Source organism: Podarcis erhardii (assembly GCF_964252035.2).
Source record: "Podarcis erhardii genome assembly, chromosome: 4".
In the NCBI taxonomy this organism is placed as follows: domain Eukaryota; kingdom Metazoa; phylum Chordata; class Lepidosauria; order Squamata; family Lacertidae; genus Podarcis; species Podarcis erhardii.
Window position 1 is genome coordinate 50,426,764 of NC_138508.1, and position 17,262 is coordinate 50,444,025.

Below are 17,262 nucleotides of genomic sequence, written 5' to 3' on the forward strand. Positions count from 1 at the left end.
AAACTTTTTCCCCCCTTCCCCTCTCTCTTTCCTGTTCTGCCTGGCCTCGCCACATGCCTTTTGCCCTTTCGCGCCTCCCCCCAGCTCCGGGGGCAGCTCCCTTTCCTCTTCTCCTCGAAAAGCTGCTCGCAGCCAGCCAGCAGAGCCCTTTTCCCCCTCGGCGGCATTCCGCCAGGGCGGGAAAGGCGCGGAATGTTGTAAGAAGCAGCGCCAGAGCGCCAAAAAGGCGCGGAAGAATCTCTCTCTCTCTCTCCCTTCTTCGCTGTTTACCGCTCGTCGAGCTGGACCGGCTCCCGTGTGTGTGTGTGTGTGCGCGTTTTAAATCAAGCCCTGCATGTGTGCCGGCGGAGGGATACTTCCCATTCCTTCCTTCGTGTGTGTGTGTGTGTGTGTGTGTAACGGCTCCTCCTCTGCTGCTACCGCCGCCGCCTCCTTGATATAGCGAGGCGCAAAGAGGCGCTTGCAGTCACTCGGCGCACGGCGCTGGTGAGGAGGCTTCGGGGCTGGAGTTTGCTCTCGCGGCGCGCGTCTATGTGCGAGCGGGCGCGCGGCGGGCGCGCGCCTTTGACTGAAGGGGTGAGGAGACTTGAGCGCGAGGAGAGCCACGCAGTAGCAGCAGAGGCGGCGGCAAAGTAGGAGCGAGACTGCTGGCTTCGCCTCCGCGCGGCGCCTCTTAACTTGGGAACTGTCCACCAACGGGAGCTCCTGAAAATGAACCGCCTGACTCTTTACCTGCTCGGATTGTTCCTCAGTAGCGGGCAAGGTAGGAGAACGATTCCCCCTCGCTTCCCTTCCTTCCCTTGTTCCATGAGCCCCTCAATCTTCCTCCATCTCTTCGTGATGCTTATAATGCAATTAAAATAACGCGCCCCCCCCACCCTCACACTCCTATCGCCAGTAGCAGCAGCAACCTGACACTTGAAATATCATTTGGCCTTTTGCATTGGTCAGCTTCTTAAATCGAGGAAGATCTCCCCGTTGATATATACGTCTGTGATATACGATGGAGAACGAGTATGCTAACTGCAGTTTTCTTGGGGGCTAATCTTTCTCTGATCATTCGGAACAATGATTGTCCTTGTTTCTTCACAGCTGATTTTGATTTTTTTCCCCTTCCCCTCCCCTCTCCTGGTACTGCAGTAAAAGGAATGGGATTGAATGTAAAGCCTTCCTTCACATACTAATTAAACTGGATTTACCCAATTGGAATGAATTTGAAAGGGGTTGGGAGTCCTTGCCAGTGAGGAAATCTGGAGGTTCCCCCCACCCCCACAAGAGGAAAAAATTGTCTCCTTGTGGTTCTGCAAGGAGAGCTTTCCTGGATTAAATTTGCCAACAGCAGACACTGGGTGCTGTGTTGTGTATGGCACATCTGTGTAGGTATGCACGCAGCCGTTCTGATACAAGGTGGTGCATGGCATGTATACATCCTTAGAACTGAATGGCAGTTGCATTGCAATAAGAAAGCAAAGGCAGAAGCTGCACCTCGGCGCTTTTGGTTTTCGGATATATGTTTGTGTGTTTAAACGTACATTTTAGCAGTGCTTCGCTTGAAACAGAGGCTGGTCTGTGCCTGTTGTGTGCTTCTTACTCCTAGGTTACTTCAGGATTCCACTACTTTTGGACAGGCAGAAGGAACATTGCACTGTATGAATGGGACGCACTAACAGAACCCCTTTGTGCAAATTAATTGCAGCGTTTCAAACTGTTTAGACAAGTTTTTGGCATGACTTAAAGAGTCAGTTAAATTGCTGGAGGAGCTTGTTTCGCCCTCCCTGGGAAAGGATTTATAGGTATTACGGCAACTAGCTACATGGAAGTTCATATATATTTGTGTGTGTGTATGCATGCTGGAGAAAAGCTGGACAGATGCATGCCATAGACTTTATTTATAAAGCATATCTAAGAAAGGGGGGGGGGTGGAATTTCACCAACTGGGATTACTTCTGGACTTGCATTTTCTAGGTTGCTCTTTTTACTGAATTATTCTGTCCAGCAGGGGGTGATAGAGTTCTACTGAAATGGCTAAGTTTGTTAATTTCACTCTATGTCAAAGCAAGGCTTTTACACAGGCAGAAAGAGAGTGAGTCTGTCTTCTATCATTCTTCAAGCACAGCTTGACATTTTGGATGTGACTTCTTCAATTCTCTGTTCTCATCTCTCCCCCCCCCCTCAGCTGAGCACAGGCAGTGATATGCAAATTAGCTGCACAAGCCATTTTCCTGCCCTGCTTCCCTTCCATCAAACACATTTAGAATTAAGACCCGCAGCATCTTTTTTTTTAAGCAACATCAACAATGCAGGTTTATAAAATGCCTAAGAGCAAACTGTTGCACATTTTCAAACCAATGATAATTAGGGATACTGAGGATTGTATCTCACATAATTATTTTGTATTTCATGTCCTTAGGAATGTAAGTCACTGGATGCTATTATCTTAAGTGAAAATGCTGTTTTCTTTTCTTTTTTTTTGCTATCTCTGGGTAGACTTTGGATCAATTGTATTTAGTAATTTAGTACTGCCCTGAAGATATTCAGCAGAACAACAGTTAGAGCTAAGAGAAGAGGCAATGGAAGACAGTAGCCTAAGCATTCACATCTGCTTAGCGGGGTAGTTTGTGGAGCATGGTGTTGCTAAGGTTCAAGAAATAGACGGGTGCAAATTTGCAAATTCATATTGTTCTTCAACTGGGAAAATTCCATGTCCTAAAAATGACTTAACTGCAAACAGGATATTTATTGATCAATTTCGCACTCTGCTATAACTCTGAAGAATACCACATCCAAGGCTAGACCTTATTGATTCATCAGTAGAACTAGACCATATGCCTTCAAGATCAGTTCTTTGGGTCAGATTGCTTTTGATAAAATTTGCATTGAAGAGAGATTGTATTTTAATCATTTCTGAAGGTCTTTTCAGCATGCAGTGTGCTTTATAGTTGGTCATCCATACAGTAATTCTGTGAAATAGTGGCTTGTCCAGAACCACTGGGTTTCATAGTCAATTACAAACCATGTTTCATGGTTTTTTTAGGGTACAAATACAACATGTTATTTTCATCCACCACATTCCTCGTATGTTTGTATGTGTATGTGCATCTTTGTCAGAGTAATCTATCTCACTGAAACCCACATACGGATTGCTACAATTGTTGTGGATGGAACTAAATAAAAGGCTAAATAAAATTGCCTAAACAAACGGCAAGAATTAAGAAGAGAAACTTGGTTCATTAACAAGAAACACATACATCTTGTTGGGTGGGGACCTTGGAAAAAAATTGGAAGGACACATTTTGGAACAATTCTGTTGGTTAAAATGTCAGAATTATTTGGGCATCCTATTAACTTCTTAACTGTGTACTCATCTAGAATCTTAGAATGCATGTTATCTCTCAATAACTGAAAGAAGTGGGAGAGCATATGGGAGGCACAAATAAAATAGACAGTAATCACTGGGGTCATTTGTTTTAGATATACGAACCCCCAAGGTTCAGGTTTTATGTTGGTAATATAGTTGATGTGGATTTTATGAAGCATGGTTGAAGCTTGTTTCTTTGGAAAGCATTGTGTTGTTAGGCTGGTGAAGGAAGAATGCATTTCTTTTTAAGCAATCGCAATATGTTTGAGCTGAAGCAACTGCTTGCTCAGAATAGCAGAAGTAAAAAACTTCCAAGCCTGAGTGCTATTCAATGTCATAATTAAATAAGAAGGCCCAAATCAACACATTTAATTGTACTGATAATGCAATATGCACTCCAAAAACACGTTTTGAAGAGTATGTTGACTTTTTAAAAAAGTAATATCTGAAAAGTGTCTAGATCAGTATTTCCCAACCTTGGGTCTCCAGCTGTTTTTGCACTGCAACTCCCAACATCCCTAGCTAGCAAGACTAATGGTCGGATCATGATGGGAATTGTAGTCCAAAAACAGCTGGAGACCCAAGGTTGGGAAACATTGGTCTTGATAATTTAAATCCTTGTAGGCCCACATTTAACTAGAAGATGCAAAAAATGTTGGCTTGCAACATTTAAGTTGTCTCTATAAAATATGTGTAAAAGGTCGATTCACAGAAAATAGATTAAGCCCATTTTGTTACTATAAGGAGTTCTGATTTATAGAGGATGATGGGATGCCAGGTTAAGATTTTATAGAGGTTAATATTAATGCTTATTTGGGATCTCAAAAACTGCTTAGCTTTATGATGGAATAGGACATTGTTTCTGTACAATGGTGAATTGAAACAAGTAAAGTACAGTACATTCTGATCTTTTTGTTATGCTCAATATGATCTGAGAAAGATCTGAGAAAGATTTTGCTGAAGGCCTGGATGTAAATGTACATATGAATAAATAATATGGCTCTTACCTGACACTCCCATCTCTCCTTCTGAAATACAACACTTGTCTGTAGGAAGTTCACTATCACTTCTTGAAAAGGGACTGGACAAGTGTCAGCTTGTAATATTAATATTAGACTACTGCAGAAAATCACTTTGATTTTCCCTCCTCTTTGATTGAACTACAAAAAAGTCTTGCCTGGAAAGAGCAGTGTTGCTAACATTAGCAGTTACCTAAAGCACCCCTGGCACTCAAATAAGGGTAGCTATTCCTGCTACTTTTGCCCTGATGAGCAACTGATTGGCAAAACACAGAGTTACATTTTGATTACATGTCAGGGCTTTTATTCTTCCTCACTACATTCTTCAAAATAAACAGCATAGCACATGCGAGTGATCTCCTACAATCCTTCCTGAAAAGAGAATTGGGCTGATGCTGAAAGGTAATTATAGAGGATGTTAATGTGCCAAGAGTGCTCTGTTGGCTGAAAATAAGAACATCATGACCTTAAAACAAAAGAAAACCAAGAAAGTTTGTTTACTTTGTGAGAGAGAAGCTTTAAAATTGGTTGGATAAAGTTGCATTTTAAAAATTGAACCATGTTGCTGGCATTTTGCTTCCACCCCCCCAAAAAAAAAGTCAGAAAGGACTTTTTTTACTAACTTAAACAATATCATGATGGATGTTGAATGGGATTCAATTGGCTTTAATCCATATACATCTACTTAAAAGGATTATTTGTAAGACTAAAAGAGTTGGTAGTGTATTAATTCTGTTTGGGATTCTTCTGATGGGAATCTGCATGGAGTTCATAGGCCTTTCTTAGTGAATGGGTAAGGACACTGTGTATGAAAACAACTCTTGCATCATATTAAAGCCATATTTTCATATTTCATTTCATTTATTTATTTCTTTTATTCATTATGTATCATGTTCTCTGGGTTGGTCTCAACACAAATCCTCAGTAATAAATAAAAACCCAAAAAGAATCAGTAGCATACCTTGGTCAGTGTTCAGCTTTAGATAAATCTCACAGATGGTACACTTGATGCAGCATTCCATTTTCTTATATATGTACTTGCATGTAGAAAGCATTTGCGTGAGAATTGTTGTTGGCTACATTTACAATATAGTGCACAAATGCCTCTGCCTCTCTGATTGGTCAGAATTTCTTGTGTGAAATATTCTATTTACTAGTATTTCCCTCTCTCTAAAGTAGGCCTGCTCTGGACCAGCTCAGTTGTTACATCTGAATCCGTAGATATGTGTACATGGCAGATCTGGGAACAGGAATATTCTTACTACCATTTTGCAAACACACTCACTTCCATTAACACACTACCTTGAACTATCAACCACTGCTGCCACAGCAAATTGCAAGGATTTAGATATTGCAGTGAAAAATGGAGATTTGAAAGATCCAAATTTAGGCCTATCTACCTCTCGTGTTGGCCTGTCAGTATCAGCTATTTTAGATATAATAATGTGGCGGCAACCAAATGCAATATGCTTTCGACATAAACTAGGTATTGAATTTGTAGGCTTTTAAATGGCAGTAGAATTTAGTTTATCTACAGATTTACAAGAAAATACACTGTGACTGGTTTTTTTAAGATTTCAACTTTTCATGCTTTTCAGCAAATCAGATTTGGAGTCTAAATTTAGTGGTATTTGCTCAATAGCTTTAAATAACTGTTCTTCTCATTTTATCTATTTATCTCTTCCTTTCTGTGACACACACACAATGAAATCAATGGGAGTATTTGTCTGAACAGGATGACTTCAGCAAAAGTATATTTCTGGAAGTTTAATAATTGCTTTCTACCATCCTCTGATGTTTGGAAATAAATCTTACTTGGAATTCAGATGTTTGTGGCAGAGTCTCTGGGCCTGAACATGAGGGCTGTAAATTCTGAATTATATGTGCAATGCATCATGTGCTCTAATAACCAGGTCCTTTACCTTAATGGGTGGGGGGGAGTTTTGTTGGATCACATCACATACAAACCAATTCATTCCTTCCATTCTATAAATAAATTATAAAAAAGAAAAGCACTTTAATATGACCTCAGCTAAGCAGTGTTAAGAATACCCACTCGATACCCACAGCTGTGCATCATTTTTGACATGTGTAACTTATTCAAATAATATATTTTCCTCTCAGAAAAGTGCCACGTAAGTGGTTAAATCCAGACTTTGTTGTGCTTAGAGTAGACCCACTGAAATAATAAGTCCTATTATTTTAACCGGTGTACTCTAAAGCATGACTTTGGATCAAAGCCAATAACTGGCTAATAATAATAATAACAATCATAATCAGAATAATACAGCGGCAACTGATAAGGCCTTCAAAAGGTCCCAGAATTCAACAATGACGTCTGCACTTTTGTCAGCATCCTACAGTACGTTGGGGAGTGATATATGTGATGAACTGGAGGAAGCAGATGGATGATTCACTTCTTGTACATTGCATATGTACTCCACTTTCAGTTGTCAAGATGGCAGCCAGAGCTGTGGTTTATCTAGGCTCTGCAGCTTGTTTTTATTTTATTTTTTGCTTTTTTAATGTAGTGTTTGTTTTTAAATGCTGTCACCACCCCAGTACTTTATTCAGTGATTCTAAGGTGTGCTCAAGCATTTTCATAGTTTTTGTACTTCAAGGCTTCATGCATTTTAGGTTTTACTCTAATCTATCATGGTTGCTATATCAGCATGGGAGATGTCATCAGAGCTCTCTGCATCTGGAGTGCAACTGAACGAGTCTCCCATAACAAGTGGTAGGATTCTGAAAACTGTCTTCATTATTGTCACCATAGTTTTGTAAGTACATTGAACTCCATCGCTCCTTGAGGTTTTTTAGTTAATTATCAGATGAGGAAAAACTCTTTCCCCCAAACGCTGGTTATCCTGGCTGACAACTCAGGATTATATAACATATAAGAGCAACTATATGATGTTGAAATTCACACTACAGGGGCACTTGTAATAGAATGGCATTCCAATAAGCTATATAAAAATAATAATATTCTTCCAAGAAAGTACCCCATATCTATCCTTACTTGTTCACATGAGTTGAGGTGGTGGTTGACTAAATGTAGCCTGAATTTCTTTGCAGTTGATGGAGGTGAAGGAGTGCTATGGGGTTCAACTTGGTGAGAATAGATACCTTCCACCTGGTTGCCACAAGAAAAGGGATATGGTAAACTTTATAAGGAAATGTTGTCTGCATTTTTTATTGGCCATACAATTACTTTATGTCACACAGAACTACCAAATTTGTTAAAGAGGCCATGAAGATGCAAAAACCATTGATAGGCTCTGGAGACTATGTGTGTTAATGCATTCTGTTCTGATTTTGCAAGGGAAAGTTTCTATTCAATTTATTATGACAATGAACTGTGTAGGCATGTGTTTTGTTGTTCCTTTATTGAACTTGGGCTATGTAGTGTAACTGCTTGGGACGTGATACTTATATGTTGTAACGTTTTTCCCAATTAGTCCCTTGCCAGGCACAACTACAAATTAAGTTTGTACAGTGCTTCCTTTGTTCTAAATAGTATATTGAGTCGTTTGTCACAATCCTCATTATATCTTCTCCACTGTTGATCATGCAAGTGTTTGAAAAACTTTTACTCCTTTATTCAAGAGCATGCAATCAACTTCTGTGAAATACTAACAGTGTATTTAGTCTTGCTACATTCAGACTGTACCACATAGTGTCCCTTTCTCTCAGTGTTCCTCCAGCTTTAATTCCATATACCTCTTCATTGCTGTTGTCTGAAGACAAATCTCTTTGAAGAGCTCTAAACAAAATGTTACACAATTCAATCAGAGTAATATGTATCTTATCGCAAGGGAAATAGCAAGGGATATAACAAGTTTGCATAACTAGTAAAAACAAATATTTCTTATAAATAATTCTGCACAACTGGTAGCTATCTTTATGCAAACATTCTCCCCTTCAATTAATGATTCTGTAGCAAGGGAAAAGGGACGCGGGTGGCGCTGTGGGTAAAACCTCAGTGCCTAGGACTTGCCGATCACATGGTCGGCGGTTCAAATCCCTGCGGCGGGCTGCGCTCCCGTCGTTCGGTCCCAGCGCCTGCCAACCTAGCAGTTCGAAAGCACCCCCGGGTGCAAGTAGATAAATAGGGACTGCTTACCAGCGGGAAGGTAAATGGTGTTTCCGTGTGCTGCGCTGGCTCGCCAGATGCAGCTTGTCATGCTGGCCACGTGACCCAGAAGTGTCTGCGGACAGCGCTGGCTCCCGGCCTATAGAGTGAGATGAGCACACAACCCTAGAGTCTGTCAAGACTGGCCCGTACGGGCAGGGGTACCTTTACCTTTTTAGCAAGGGAAAGTAATCAATTTTGCAATGGAAAAAAATGCTTTGATTTTGAAAACTTGCACTGTTGGTTATTTTTACATTTGTAAAAACAAGACAGATGCACATACCTATAGCCTCTTGTTTTAAATACAAACGATTTCTGAATTCCCATCCCCATGTGCTATGGGATATGGGCCAGGTTCCCAACATAAATGAATATATTGTTACAGATATGAGGTAACAGAGTTTAGGGGTGCAATAGCACTCATAATTGCTAGAGTTAGTGAATGTTAGAAAATAATATATGGTAGAATTTAGATAATATTTGGAGTAATGAAGGGAAGATGCAAGGCAAATAAAAAATACAGGCTGAACCAGTTTTCCTGTTCAAGAGATCGCTGATAGTGTCACCATTAAGAAGAGAAGGAAAAACTAAGTACCAGAAGAACAATTGACCATGCAGATGCTGTCTTCCCCACCAGCTGTGTGTTAGTTAGCTGAAGACAATAGCAGAGTTCAGATGTGGGGAGGTTGCCTGGGTAATAAGGGTATGTAGTGTTCTTTTGAAATTTAGAGGTTAGGAAAGAAGGGAGAGGACTTAATGAGCTGCTGTGAAGGCCAAAACCATCTTGGCATGATGGGACAGAGGCACAAAGATGGTGTTCAGGATGCCTTGGATTTCAATGCTGCACTGTTGTGGGAAACAAGCCCTTTGTGAGATGTAATGCTCTGAACTGTCTCCAAAGTACATCCAGGTATAAATACAGTATGTATACAATAAGCCATGTTTATTAAGGATACTAGTTTCCTCTGTGTTGCCCATGGAAACACATCCCAGGTTAGCTCCTGGAACTCCTGGATTCGTGCTACTGTTCGGCAGAGATTGGGGGTGGCGCGCAACCTCTGTAGCAATATAAACTTTTTAAAATAACCTTACAAAACACACTTCAGGGCACTGATTGATCATTATCAGTAAAGGCAAATATGACTTGGGCTGTACATATGTCAGAGCTCATCTTCGTTTCTCAATCCCACTGTACCCTACAACTTGATCTTGTGGTTGTTTTTCTTGAACAGATGATGTATGTAGAGAGAGACATGCCATTCTGTAACATAATTATGGGCATAGTCCTAGGGAAATGGGATAGCTCTGTTCACTTTTGCAATGACAGCCTGTTTACCCCAAATAATGACGATTGCCACTCACACAGCTTGATACTATGCTTCATGCCTTTTTGTGGGTGCAAAACAGGAACCTGGAGGAAGTACTTTGCATGCTGATTCAAGTTATGCTGAAATCCGTCCTCCAGTTTCTCAAAGGTTTTCAATTTTTCTCCCTCATTCTTGAGGTACATTCAGATCTGAAAGCTTGCTTTATTACTCTGAGATGACCATGGGTAATGTGTGTGCATTTTAATTTCCATTAAATATTTCTCTAGCCCTCTACAGATTCTCTGCTTGTGATTCCTGATCTGGATAAGGTCCATGGGAAGGAGCTTTAATTGAAGAATAGAAAGCCAGGAGATGTTACAAAGCACACGAGACTGGTTCAGTTGTTGACATTATCTTTAAGGGAAAATCTTGCAGGTTTTTTCTTTTCTTTTTTAAATCTGACCACTTAAAAATGAACAGCTGTTGTATGCACCAGAAGCACCCCACCCCCAACTTCCTATGCTTTTTAGAAGAGTTCAGATGAAGAGGTCATGGGGTTTTCAGGATGCTCACAAAAGCCCTTGGCTGCTTGGAAAATAAGCACAGCAAAACTCTGCACCTCACCTGTGAGAACTTCTCCATTTCGATAATTTTATTATGCAGATTCTTTTCTCTTTAATTGATGGCGATTGACTGGGAGGGGGGGAATTCAAGAGACATTTTAGCATGGCACTAATGCTGATACTAAGCTGTATGCTGTGCAGGGCTCTGGTGCTGACATCAGGCCCTTGTTCTAACATGAAGAAACAAGTTCTGCCTTTGCAGCTACACTAGGGTCCTCATGCCTGTTCCTGAGTGCAGCTGCATAGAATCTGGGCTTTAATAATGAACAAGAGCATCATTCTTATGTTACCATTTGTGTACCAAATTTAAAATCAATGGCAAGCAGTAGCTGCTTCAAATATATGATGCTCTCTGCTAGGAAATCTCACTGGAGCTCTAGTATGGTCGTATTACACTTAATTACTGGATATATTTTATTGACAATAAGGTGCTTGGGAATTACGTTCATCAACCTAGAACCTTCCTGCTCATATCTGCACTATAGATTAAAATCTTTTTTTATTGGGGAATGCTGTAGTGAAGCAGGGGGAAGTATGGACATTTAACAGAATTCTAGCACTTCACAAAATTTACATTGCCCGTATTTTGTCAGGGGAGCCATGTTAGTTAAAGTAGTATAAGACCAATAAAAAACTAGGTAAGTATTCTTTTTAAATAATCAGAGCAGGATTCAATGGCCTTTTTGCATACTGCAGAAGAATAATGACAAGTAAGCACATGATCATAAACCTACACTTTTTTGACATGTGAAGTTCTCATTTTTCTAAGAAATCTTTAACAACAACCGTATTATCAGACCAGCTATGAATGTTTACCCATAAACTTTCCATTACATTTGAAGTCTAGGGAGTTTTATTTTCTCTTTGGTTGATGTTATGTAGATACTGATAACAGTTTCACAACTATGATAATAATGAATGATTAAGATCTAAGGGAGTCAAGAGATTAAAATAAAACTCTTTGCAGCATAAATGGGATTGACATCTAAAATTGGATTGAGTCTTTAATTTCACCCACTTCAGGCAATACCTAAGTTTATTTCCATGCCAATCTGAATTCATTTCCTAGCTAAATACCACACACCCATGATCTCCCCACACCCAAATACCCTTCTCAGATATTTCATCCTACTTATCTCATTGTTGTTGCTGGAGAAAAGGAAGAGAGGGATGAATATTCACACTTTTTCTGGTAGACGAGTAGGCACTTGGGTATAGTCAAATTCTACACCAACTTTTAGAATGAGAGTATCAATTATCTTGATGGCATTATAATAATGGAACACTGAAAAATCCAGACACCTTTTTTTTTAACCACCACTCCTGCAGCAGCTGTATTGTGGTTGTGAATCTTCTAGCATTGTTTGGCCATGTTACTCTGTTGCTCTGGAATGTTCAGTTCAAGAAGCTAAACAATTTGAAGTACATATTGAGTGAAGGAAGGGTAACTTATTAGTTTCCTTGGGTTGTAAACTTCAGAGTGTACACTAGGAGGTGGTCCTGGTATTCACTGAAGCTTCAGGAAAGGGTACCTAGTAAATTCAATGAAGCCAAAGGCAACAAACAGAGAAATATGAATTTGAAGAAAGAGTAGATGGAGAATGCAAGTAGGGGCAGCCATGGGTTGGCTTTGAATAAATTTTGCAGGAGAGAGGAGTGATCAGGAAGCTGGCTAAGAGGCCTGGGATTGCATCCTTGGATAAAGAAAAACATAAGGAACTGATCAGAAAAAAGTTCTCTGCCTCCCCCCCCCAAGCCACCCATGTACCTTTGTAATACTTTTTGGACAGCCAGAGCATCTGCTGAACATTGTGGGGGGAAATACAGGGACTCCTAAGGAAGGGTGGAATTGCCTTGATCCTAGAATAATATCAGGATGTTTATGGAAAAAAGGTTTCAGAAGAGTCCCATGATCCCCAGAGAAGCTACAGGAGATGGTAAGCTTTCCTTCCTTGAATTTCCTTATCTCAGGATTCAAGCCATTGTGACCAAACAAAGTGGGACAAAGTAGGTTGTGGGTTAAAAGCAGAAACCAAGGCAACATCAGGCACTGGAGCAGGCACATAGTTGAATAAAACAGAAACCAACAAAAGGAACTTACTCAAAACAAGAGATCATGTGAATAGCAGTGATTGGTTAGCAGCATCTCTGCAGATGTTGTTTGATTACAACTCCCATAGTCCCTGATCATTGGCCATGCTGACAGGGGTTGATGAGAGTTGGCGTCCAGCAACAGCTGGAGGGCCACAGGTTCACCACCCCGAGTCAGGAGTCTAAAAGAGCTTCTACTGTCACTAATATATTGTGACCAGACAACCCTTAGGAAGCAACTTGTGACAAGAAGCAGTAGCTAATGTTGGTGGGCAGTGGTAGTTACATCATTTTAGACTGTGTTTTTACTCATCCTATGGGGCCCTCTCCATGGCAATGTGTGTTAACTTTACTATTGTGGCATCTGTCTGCCTCAAGAGTGCACTTCCAGAGCTGAAGTCAAACCACAGTGCCTTGTGTGGCTGCAGAGACCAGTAACTCATAACTGCTGCTTCCTGTGTTGTTTTTGCTGAGTTGGCATCAGGAAAGTAATCACTCTGGGATGCAAGCCTGGGCAATGTGTATGGAAGTTGTGGGCTGCTCAGATAACAAGACCTCCTCTTGACCTCACTGATGTGGCACGAAGGAAAGCAGAGCAATGTATTTGGCACCAGCTTGGCTGCAGGAGTTGCCAGAGGGAGATGTACAAGGTGCCATCTAACTACCTTAGGAGCTTCATTCCAGATTTGTGTAGGATTTACTCCTTAGCCTTTTGTTCTCCTGAATGTCCCATAAGAGGTGGGTATTACTTTACTATTTTGCAGTGTTTAGAGACTCTTTGCATTCTGAACCTCTGCCCCCAAAGTCCTGCCCTGACAGTACCATTGCTTCTGCAGCTGAATGCCTCATGTTGATTTGAATGAAACATTCAACTCTTTGGCTACAGGCTTCTAGTTATTGCTGTTTGTATTAAATTATAATAATAGTGGTCCTAATCTCTGTATATGTGAGATAAGACCAGAACAGGTCTGTAAGTACTAAAAACAGGTGTGCTGTTCTTATTTATGGAAATAACTGTTATTCACAATCTGTGATTCACACTCTGAATGTATTGATTCCAAGGATATAGCATTTTAGATAACAGGGAACTTATACATATCATGTGAGTTTGGTGGCTTAGTTTCTGGTTTTATATTACAACTTCAAACTGTTTCCGAATGTTCAATATTCAAATCATGTTGCTAGTCATTGAAGCATTGGGGCTGGGTGATTGGATATTAAATGGCTTTGTGCCATTTATGGCAGTTCTGGGCTCTTGATTCCAACAACTGCTAAGCGCTTGGATGGGTCTTCCCATAGATTTGCATTTGATTTCTGTAGCTATTTTTGCTCATAAATTCTGTGTACTTACAGGGTTATGATGTAATGCTTTTCCTTTTTAAAAAAGACTGGTACTTTTACAGGAGTATTTATTTTAAGATGTGTCGGTACAGCCAACTGTTAACGTATCTAGCTCTATCCTGACTATGTTACTGCTATAAAAAAAATGGAATCTTTCTGAATATATCAAATGTTTTATTTGATATGATTGAATTTAATTGTAGATTTAGTTTTTTTACTCCTGCTTTTTGGCATATATGCACATTTTTTATTTTAATCACATATTATCGTGTTCCAGTGTTGCTTGAACCATGCCTTTACATTGATAATTGTATGTGACTATGAGAAAGAGGCATGGGTTTGATAAATAAATCTGAGCTGAATTCTGAATTCAGTTAATGAACATGGTGGTTTTTAAGAATTTGTGTATAGAAAAGCGTTAATATAATATATGCCTACCTATTACTAAACATGTGGGTATGTATCAGTTGGCCTTTATTTAAAGTCAGCATTGTCTAGAGTGACACAAATAAGAATTCTAAGAGTTAATTACTCTTTCGGGACCCACTGATCATAGCACAGGAACATCTGTGCTACATACTACTATGCAAACATGCTGATTCATGCAGCTACAGTATGTCTGTTACTAATAGAATTAGAAGCTGGAGAAGCTGATGCTGCATAATAAAGTTTGGAACTTAACGCGTAAATCTTTGATATGAAAATCAGTGGCATGTGAAAGAAAGAAATGTAAGCGAGTTCAAGGCAATGCAATTGACCCCAAGCTTCACAGAGAATATGAATTGTATTGTAAATGTCTGGATCTGAAATATGTTGTTTTCAGTAAACCTTCAAGTTGGATTTGTACTGTAGAAATTTCTTAAGTCCTAATGTGCTGTAGGTGTAGTTCCCCTAGAAGTGACTTTAATCTTTTTATATCATTCTTGCTTGTATATCTTTTATTTATACGCTTATTGTAACAGCAGCAGCAACAAAATATGGGCAGCTATGTTTGTCTATTACAGCACTAACCTATAACTGCCTATAACCATGCCCTCCACACCCTTACTGAGTGCTTTTCTTCATCAGGAATATGTTCTTCTGCGATAATGTCTCTTGCTTTTCTGCGTGGAGAGTTGTGCATGAGTGTTACTTTGTAGAACCTCATACTTTCATGTGACTTGTATAATGTAGCCTACTGTACAAAGCTAAGAGGCACATCCATTGCCTCTGACCATTCCCACAATTGGCATGTGTCGTCGCCCCCCCCCCCCATGGATACCAACAAGGGAATGTGGCCCTTGGGCAGTGCTTCATGAAATACTTTTCCATTTGTACATGTTAGAACATAGAAACCTCCCTCCTTTTAAACACAAGAGTTGTCCATAAGACCACATGTGGAACTGTGGGTTCCTTGTAGTATATCAGAAAGGATATCACAGAGCTGGAAAAGAGGAAGAAAGGGGCAACCAAAATGATGAAGGAGTTGAAGCAAGTCCCAAATGAGGAAGCATTTCATAATCTGGAGTGTTACAGTTTAGGTGATTAAGGCAGGGCATTGATAGATTGATAGATGGAGGGAAATCTCCCCCTCTTTTAATACTAGAACCTGGGCAGTTTTACAGCCATCTGCACCTGAAGAAGCTCGGGATTGAACCTGGGACCTTCTGCTTGCACGACAGGTGCTATTTTACCAAGCTGTATGTCTTAATATCCTGAGGGCTAGATCTGTCAAAATCCAGTTCGTTCCAGCTCTGCATGAGTATGGGACTAATTCTGTGTTGTCCTGGTTCTATGCATATTTGTAAGGAAAAAAACCTGTTTAAAAATTCATGCAAAAACATGAGGCAGGTAAAGGCCTTTACTATTTACATGGAGCCAGCCATGTTTTCCTCTGTACAATTCTCCTGAAGAGCAATGGGACATCATCACTCCCTGAGGGAATTGCTGTTGTGGCTCCAGATGGCTGGATTATCTGCTTTCAAACATTTAAAGGAAAGAAATAGCTTTTAGAGGCAGTACTGCAATCCTCATACTACCTTGTAACTGGATCCACAGAACTGTGAATTCAGAGTGGACTCACGGACTGATCCAGGTCAATTTATGCCTAGATCAAATCATGTCAGCCTGTCTGAACTTGGTGGATTCGTCCTCCATGCCTAATTATGGTTCCCAACTTGGAAAAATTCATATTACCTCCAGTATTAGATGTAGAGTGCCAACCATCAGGGAACAAAAGCAAACAATGGCTATTTCTCTCATGTCCAATTTTGGGGCTTCCCACAGGAGTCTGGTTGGCAGCTCTAGCAAAGAGGACTAGCTAGACATTTGGTACGATTCAGTTCTTCTAATGTTCTTATGGAAGATGAGATATGTGCAGTGGTGACATAGAACATTCCAGCTGTATTATTTGCAAAGAGATGACATCTTTCATCATTATGAAAGAGACTGAAGTTGTTTTCCAGATGACTTGTTTAGTGAGTACTCCTGTATGTGACGATGCCAGCTATTTACTGAGCGTTCATTCTGATTTGTTTTGATTGAAGTATAAACTGATCTGATCTGCTCATACTGGACTGACGTGTGGGTCAGAACTTACTTGTTCACCAGTTTTCACACTTCCCCAAAATTTGAATGCAGTTCTCAGCTCAAAAAACTTCCCGGAATATATTTAGAAAGGTGTATTTTCAGATGAAATATTTTTTAAAATATGTCTTTAAATGTGGATATTCATCATTGCTTTTAGTGCATAGAAGCAGACTTATGTATGAAAACACAAGAGTGCAAAATGGAATGTTGAAAAACTGAACTTCTCATCCCTTGTATCAAATAGTCACTCTGAGTTCTTGCTTCTTTCAAAATATAACTGCAAAAGTTCACTGAAAAATTACAGGATGAGCCAAGCACTGAAATTTTGGCATCCATACTCTGTATTTTATAACTGATTCTGAAATATTTTTTTATTGGGAAGGGGGCTTTTCCTAGCAGTCCATGAAATACACTGAAAAAAGGCCTTTCTAATTAGTAAAATCTTTGTTTGTAATGTTGCTGCTCTGCAGTGCTGACCAGAATGCTAAGTAGCTTTAATCCATATATCCCTTTTATCTCTGCAGGGTAGCTGCCAAATGTATGCCAGCCATTAACTTTAGAAGGTTTTTGTTATGAAAATACAACTACCTGATAGCCACCTAAGAAAAGGAACTCTTTCCCCAAAACACTACTCTTCTATATTTTTAGATTCCCAGGAATGATCAAATGGGGGTTAAGAAATGACAACCCCATTTTGGGGTCTACCTAGCCTAATTTAAGGAGATTCTTTTATTAGTTCTTGAAATTATAGCTGTTGGATCATTGAGTGCTAAAGATAAACTATAAAATCGTGGTAATTTTCAGGTGCTCTTTACAGAAAGTG

General features: G+C 40.0%; 1 protein-coding gene across 3 annotated transcripts in view; it reads left to right on the plus strand.

Annotated features, from left to right (window-relative positions):
- The first annotated feature begins 459 nt into the window (after positions 1-459).
- NCAM2 (neural cell adhesion molecule 2) overlaps positions 460-17,262 on the plus strand; it is a 215,440-nt gene continuing 198,637 nt past the window's right edge. For 2 of the 3 annotated variants that reach the window (XM_081858464.1, XM_081858465.1), the window contains exon 1: positions 460-763. In XM_081858464.1, the coding sequence (XP_081714590.1) occupies positions 712-763 (52 nt within the window). In that variant the 5' untranslated portion in view covers positions 460-711. The remainder of the gene's footprint in view (positions 764-17,262) is intronic. The other variant, XM_081858463.1, reaches the window with a different exon arrangement.